Below are 7,406 nucleotides of genomic sequence, written 5' to 3'. Positions count from 1 at the left end.
CCCCCCTGCGCCCCCCGTGCCCCTCCTGACCGGCGCCATTGGCCGCCTCCCCCCTGCGCAGGACGCTCCGCCGGCAGCTCCTCCCCCACCAGCCCCGCCGACGGCACGCCCCCCTCCCTGAGCCGGTCAGACTCGGTGTCCACCTTCCACTCGACGCACAGCTCGCTGCAGCACGGCGAGGCCGATGACTCGGGATCCCTGGCCGAGCATCCGGCGCACCCCCACTGGCACGGGTCCGACAGCGAGCAGGGCGAGGACTGGCTCCATGTGGACGGCAGCCCGGCCGACGACTCGGCCTCCCTGTCCTCCTCCTCCGGGCACCTGGCCTCCCTGTCGCAGGCCGAGGCCCTGGCCCAGACGCAGCTCCGGTACGCAGCGGCCCCGCCCCGCCCCGCCCGACCACCATGTCCTCCATTCGCACGCACGCGCGCGCGCTCGCCGCCCACTCACGGATGGAGAACCGCCCCGCCCCCCTCCCCCCCCGCAGCATCATCTGCGACAAGGCCGGGCAGCCGGTCTGCATCATGTTCCGCGGGCATACCCTCATCACCCAGCGCTCCTCCAGGGGCGCCTCCAGCGGGTCCAGCGCCCAGCTCCTGGCCAGCCTCGGGGCCCAGGCCGGCGACATTCACTCCCTCGCGGGCGCCGGCGGCATGTCCTCCACCACCAATGCCTCCGACACGGCCAGCATCCACTCCATGTCCTCGTACGCCGAGTCGGTGGACTATGGCACCGTCGGGGTCGGCCGGTCCGGCAGCACCGCCGCCAACATCCTCAAGGGGTCCCGCCTGAAGCGCCTCGCCAAGAGCACCTCCCGCTGTGCCATCTGCCAAGAGTCGGTCCTCTTCGCCGTCGGCGCCGGCCGCAGCACCTGGCGCTGTGATCTCTGCAACATCATCCTCCATGAGCAGTGTGTCGACGCGCTGGCCACCCAATGTGTCTTCTCGCCGATCGGTGCGTCGCTTAGCCCTGCTCCCTCGCCGCGCCCGGCCCGGGTGCTGTTTGCCCGGCCCGGGTGCTGTTTGCCCGGCCCCGCCTCCCCCCGACGTCTCTGACCCCCGACGCGTGTCCCGTCACCGCGCCCGGGCGTGGGCGTGAACTCTCTCCCTCTCCCTCGCCCTTCGCTCTTCGCAGTCGACCCATCCACCCCGACCGGCCCGCAGGCCTCCGGCTCCGCCGACGAGTCGTCCCCCCTGTCGTACGCGCCCCCCCCCTCCGCCCCTCTGTGCCACCGGCCGACATTTCGCCGCCACCGCTGACGCTGACGCCGATCCCCCCCCCCCTCCCCCCCCCCCCCCACCGCCGCCTCCAGGAACATCCCATCCTCCCCGTCCAACGTGTCCATCAGCTCGCTGGCCAGCGTCAGCACCCCCTCCGGCCAGAAGACCCTCGGATCGCACACCTTCCAGGCCCAAACCTACCGGACCCTGCGCCAGTCGTGCTCCATCTGCCGCGAGCGCATGTGGAGCCTCAGCCGGTCCTCGGGCTGGCGCTGCAAGGGTGCGCCCCAGCCCCCCTGCCCATGGCCTCCTCTTTCTTGTTCTTCTTTTTTTTTTTTTCCCTTCCCCCTCCTGGTGGCCCCCCGACGACTGACGCCGCTCCCCGCCCGCCCCGCGCCCAGGCTGCCAGATGGATGTCCACCCGCGCTGCTTGGAGGCCGTCCCGGCGCTCTGCTCGCCCAAGTCCCCGGCCGGGCCCGGGCCCGAAGCCGGCAACAGCCCGGCCGGCGCGCGGGTCGCCGGGCCCGGGACCGGGGCCGGCCCCGGCAGCGGCTCCTCCCCGGCCGCCCCCTCCGGCGGCCCGCCCGCCTACTCCCCCTCGGACTTGGATGACATCCACGCCGCGGCCGGGGTCACCACCACCGGGTCCAACGCCGGGCCGGTGCCCGTGCGGCGGTCCTCCGGCGGGTCGTCCTCCATCTTCCGGCGCAAGGCCCGGCCCCTGTCCACCGCGTCGGTGGGCGGCGGCCTCAGCGATGAGGATGGCCCGAGCTCGCCCTTCCCCGGGGCCGGCGGCGGGGCCGGCGGCGGGGCCGGTCCCTCCGAATGGCCGGCCCCCATCCTGGCCGTGCTGGAGATGTCCAACCGGTCGCTGCCCTGGGCGGTGGCCGGCCCGGGGCACCTGTTCGAGCCGATCCTGGCCGGGTGCACCCCCTCGGCCGCCACGTCCAGCTTCCAGCCCGGCACCACGCACGCCTGGTGCCGCGGCTGCTCCAGCTTCCTGAGCTCCGCCCCGCAGCCGATGGCCGCCCCGCCGGCCGAGCTATGTGCCTCCGAGCACGCGGTCCTCTCGTTCCTGGTGTCGCTGACGCACAACCGGTCGCAGGCGGCCACGGCCACGGGCACGGCCGCCCCCGCCGCCGCCGCCGAGATCGACCCCTCGACCCCCGGGTCGCCCGGCCCGACGACCGCCGCCACCCCGGAGCCGGCGGCCGCCCACCACCGCCGCCACAGCAGCCCCACCGTCGCGCCGACCGCCCCGCGCCATGCGGCCTCCGGGTCCCAGTCCTCGGTGTCGCTGTCCACCACGGCCTTCGGCATGAGCACCCCCCAGAGCGTGGGCCGGCTGTCCGGCCTGCCGGTGTCCCAGGCCCTGATGGATGTCATCGCCCCCCTGGGCTGGGGCTACCGGTGTGTCTTCTGCTCGCTGCACGTGCACGACCGGTGCCTCGGCGCCGCCAGCAACCCCTGCGTGGCCGGGGCCTACTCGCCGGCCCCGGCCCCGGCCCCGGCCGAGGACAGTCCCCTGGCCCCGGGCCCCGGCGGCGCGCGGCTCCTCTCCCCGGCCGAGATCGAGCCCCTGCTGGCGGACTTGCTGGCCAGCTCCGAGTCGATGGCCGGCCTGCCGGCCGGCTGGCTGGCCACGCCGATCGTCACCCCGGCCGACGGGTACTACGTGGAGGATGGCCTGCACCACCGGCTGACCCGGCTGCTGGCCGTGCCGGAGCCGGCCGACCCGCTGGACGAGGACCACCATCCCCCCCCCTCGGGCGGGGTGGCCGCCGGCCGGGGCACCGGGCCGCTGCTGGCCGATGGCCTGCGCCTGCTCGACGCCGGCCAGCGCCTGGACCCCATCACCTCGCCGCTGGACCTGGCCGATGTCGGGTCCAACTGGTACCACCGGTACTTCTTCGGCCGGGATCACCTGTGCCTGCTGGTTGAGGGGTCCACCCCGACCGACCTGTCTTCCGGCAATCCACCACAAATTGTCACCATCGTCCGGGAGTGGGTGCACCCGGCCGAGGCGGTGGTGGCCGCCTACCAGCCCGGCGCCCGGGCCCCGGCCCCCGGCAGCCCCATGGCCTCGGCCTTCGGCATGTCCAGCCTCTCGCTGCAGAGCTCCTCCCCCTCCACGGCGCAGTCGCCCCAGGCGGCCCTCTATGTGGCGGCCCGCAGCGCCCTCACCTCCGGCCAGCCGATCCCCCTGCCGGTGGGTGTGTCCGCGCGCATGCTGCCCTCGTGGCCCTCGTCCCGGGCGGATGGCGGCGCCGGCGCCGGCGTGGTCGGCAGCGCCGATGGCGCCAGCCGCGCCCGGTCGCAGTCGGTCTCGGCCGCGCCCTCCGGGGCTGCGCATTATCCTCTGCACGCCGGCCCGGCGGCCTCCGGGTCCGAGGCCAGCGTGGCGGCCGAATCGCAGCCCGGCGATGCGGCGGCCCCCGGGGGGGCCGCCAAGGCCGCCACCCCGTCGGTGGCCTCCTCGCCGGATTTGGACTCGCTCCGTGCCACGGCCGGCAGCGCCAGCAGCGTGGCCAGCCTGCCGCGCGCCCTGTCCGCCACCTCGGTCTCCGGCGACATGGCCCCCACGGCCAGCCTGCAATACCGCGTCATCATTTGGCAGGCCACCGGCCGCATTCAGGCCGTCGTGCCGGCCACCTCGCTGGGCCTCATGAATCGCGAGCTCCAGGCGCACCTGCTGGCCGCGGCCACCGGGCAAAGCAGTGCCGCGGCCGTGGCCGCCGCCGCCGCCGCCGCCGCCGCCGCCGCCGCCGTGCCCAGCTCGCCTGTCAGCCCGTCGGCCCTCCAGCCGCCATCGATGTCCCCCCTGACGGCGGCCCCCTCGCCCACCGGCAGTGTGGCGGCCCTGCCGTCGGACCTGGTGGTCCCGCCGACCCCCGGGTCCGGGCAGCTGGTGTCCCACCGGGTGGTCGATGTCCTGGCCCTGGCAGCCGGGCACCTTTTCGTTCATCGGGTGGTGCGTTGTCTGGCTCGCGGCGCTGTGCTGCATGCGGGGCCTTTCTTCTTCTGCTGCTTCTTCTTCTTCTTTTCGCTCTTCTTTCCGGTTGTTTCCATTCTCCTCTTCTTCCCCCGCCCCTCCTCGATGGCCACCTCCTCTCACACACCATGTCCACGCCGCGCGCCCCACACAGCCCAAGTTCCGCCAGCTCACCCAGGTCGCCACGGCCTACGTGAAGATGGCGCGCGAGCTGCAGCAACTCGAGCGCGACCAGTCGCCACTCACCTTCAAGTTCGGCGTCGTCTATGCCAAGGCCCGGCAACAGACCGACAGCGCCATGCTGGCCAATTCCTGCTGCGACTACACGGCCTCCCTGCCCAATGGCGTGGACCACTCGGTCGACGGGCACTCCTGCCACTTCGAGCGCTTCCTCGATCACCTGGGCACCCGGCGCATTCGCCTGCGCGATTGGGCCTCCTACACCGGCGGCCTGGACACGGTCAATGACCTGACCGGCACCCACTCGCGCTTCCTCAGCATGACGGCCCCGGCCGCCCTGGCCGGCACCGGCCCCGAATTCGGCAGCGAGGCCAATAACCTCAATGTCTCGATCATGTTCCATGTGAGCACCTACCTGCCGCTGGAACTGCCGGCCGGCATGGTCGCCACGTCGGCCCCGAGCTTGACCTCGGTGGCCGAGTGCGACACCGACCAGCGCCAATCCTCCTACCACCGGCCCTCGGCCGAGGCCCTGGAACTGGTGCAGTCGGTGGCCACGGCCGCGGCCGCGGCCGCCGCCCAGGCCCAAAGCCACCGCACCGGCGCCGGTGGCCCGCCGGCCGGCGACACCCCGGCCGCCATGGGGGGCACCGACTCGCCGGCCACCATGGCCGGCAATGGCCCCGGCCAGCAGCAGCAGCAGCAGCAGCCCCCCCGGTCGCACAGCGCCTCCTCCTCCACCAGCAGCGTGCACCAATTCTCCCCGCAGGCCGGCCAGCAGCCCTTCTCCGCCGGCGGCAGTAACAGCCACCTGGCGGCCGAGGGCGGGGCTGGCGGAACCGGCCTCGCTCCCTCCTCCTCGGCCGGGGGCGGCCGGCCGTCCCCGGCAGCCGCCCTCTCCCACCACCTGTCCTCCTCGCAGCAGTCCGTCTCGTCGGCGTCCTCCGCCGGCGGCCATGCCGCTCGCGTCGGGTCCATCTCCTCCCTGCGCGAAAGTGACCTGCCCCAGCAGCTGGCCCGCAAGCGGCACATCGGCAATGACATCGTGTCGATCGTGTACTCCGATGACCCGCACTTCACCTTCGACCCGCGGTCCTTCGCTTCCCAGTTCCTTCACACCTTCATCGTGGTGGTCCGCGTGCCGGAGCACATGTGCCGCATTGGTGGCGACGGCGACCACAGCCCGGCCACCCCCGCCCCCGCCCCCGCCCCCGCCCCCGCCACCACCACCATCCACTCGCCTGGCCTCGAGTCTTCTCCCTCCCCGGCCCCGGAGCCGGCGGTCACCGGCAACGGGGAAACTCTGTACCGCGTGAGCGTGGTCACGCGCACCGTGGTCCCGGCCTTCGGGCCGGACCTCCCGGCCCACGGGCTCCTCACCGAGTCCCAGCTCCGGCCATTCATCCTGGCCAAGCTGGTCCAGGCCGAGCGCGGCGCCCTCCGGTCGCCGATGTTCACCGTGCGCTCGAGCAAGACCGCCGCCTCGACCCTGCAGCACTTGAGCTCCACGCACTTCTGCGGACCGGAGAGCTCCGGCGCCGGGGCCGCCATGGCCGCCATCCTGGGGCCCGCCGTTGCCGGCGGACTGGCGGCCGGCGGCGGCGGCGGTGGGCCCGGCACTCCGGGCTCCGGGGCCTCGGCCGCCGGCAGCCAGCCCGGCCCCGGGGCCGGCGTCTCCGGCGGCGCCAGCGGCAGCGGGACCGGGGCCGCCTCCGGCACCGCCGGCGGCCCGCTGTCAGGCCCCTCCCACAACAACCCCGGCGGGCCACTGACCAATAGCACCTCCACCCAGACCCTCAATGGGGCGGGCGGGGCGGCTGGCAGTGGTGGCAGCGGCGGCGGCGGCGGCGGCGGCGGCCTGTCCCGCCATGCTGGCTCGGCCTCGGCCGTGAACCTGCCACACCTGCAGACCGCCTCCGGCGGCGGTGGCAGTGGCCTGTACGCCGGCAGCGTCCTGGCCCTCAAGGTGGAGACCACACCGAGCCATGTGATCGCCGCGGCGACCTCCCTGCCTTCTCATGGTGGCGGCTGCCTGCCCGCCTCCTCTGTCCTTGTTTCTTCGGTCACCGCCGCGGCCGGGCTGGCGGCCGGCGGCAGCCGCACCGCATCGCCGACCTCCTCGCCGATGGCCGGCACCGGCCGGGCCCGCGCGGCCACCCTGGCCGCCGTTCCCCTCAGCCGTTTGAACTCCCTGTCCATCACCAACAGCGATGAATCCGACGAGGAGGAGTCGCTGGAGGAGGAGCACGACCAGGCTGACGGCTGCTCCGGTGCCCTCCCCCGGTGTCCGCCGGCTGTGGCCACCCACGATGACGGGGCCATCCCCTCGTCCGAGCATTCCCCCATGGCCGGGCTGACCATCAACCATCCGCCGGTGTCCCTGTCGCCGCTGGACTGCAGCGCTCTGACGTCGCCCGCCGCCGGCGGCCTCGATGACGGGCCAGGTGCCGGGTCCTCCTCCTCGTCCGGTGTGTCGTCCTCCGTGTCCAGCCCCGGCGGCGCGGTCATCACCCGGATTTGAGCTTCTCTGTCCTTTCTCTCTTTTCTCTTTTTGTGCCCATACACATTTTCATGTCCGTGGACTGTTGGTGTTCCCCATGTACGTGCATGCGTGCGTGCGTGCGTGCGTGCGTGCGTGCGTGCGTGCGTGCGTGCGTGCGTGTGTAGATGGTGAGTCTGAGCCAGGCCCCAGCTCCTGGGGGGGGGGGGGGGCGATCGTGTTGGCGGGGCCACGGTCTGGGGGGCGCGGGGGCATCCATCGCAACAGCGGCAGTGCCTGCGGTGCCTGTAGTGGCGGTGGTGGCGGGACGCACCACACCGGCCAAGGAGGGGTGCTCAGGACGTGTGGCCCGGGCCCCCCATGCGCGCTCCGCACCACGCCCAGGCGCCCCAGCGGGCGGGCCCTCTCGCACAGAGCCTGCTCCTCCTCGCCTGCCCCCCGTGTGTGGCATTCGCCGGGGCATGGAATGGCGCGCGGGAACGAGCAGCACAACGGAGAAACCGGGGGGCCCCAT

At 73.8% G+C, this 7,406-nt stretch overlaps 1 protein-coding gene across 1 annotated transcript; it reads left to right on the top strand.

Moving 5' to 3' along the window:
* Window positions 1-452: 452 nt before the first annotated feature.
* H696_05987 (hypothetical protein) lies at window positions 453-6,974 on the top strand (the record flags this gene model as incomplete). The annotated part of the gene is made up of 5 exons (XM_009499755.1): window positions 453-954; window positions 1,135-1,198; window positions 1,313-1,500; window positions 1,622-4,191; window positions 4,367-6,974. The coding sequence occupies 5 exons, from the start codon at window positions 453-455 to the stop codon at window positions 6,911-6,913; spliced, it is 5,871 nt and encodes a 1,956-aa protein (XP_009498030.1). The 3' UTR covers window positions 6,914-6,974.
* Window positions 6,975-7,406: the final 432 nt, after the last annotated feature.

The sequence above is a fragment of the Fonticula alba genome, assembly GCF_000388065.1.
Source record: "Fonticula alba strain ATCC 38817 unplaced genomic scaffold supercont2.16, whole genome shotgun sequence".
In the NCBI taxonomy this organism is placed as follows: domain Eukaryota; order Rotosphaerida; family Fonticulaceae; genus Fonticula; species Fonticula alba.
Note: the sequence above shows the minus strand (reverse complement) of the source record. Positions and strands in the feature narration are given on the sequence as shown.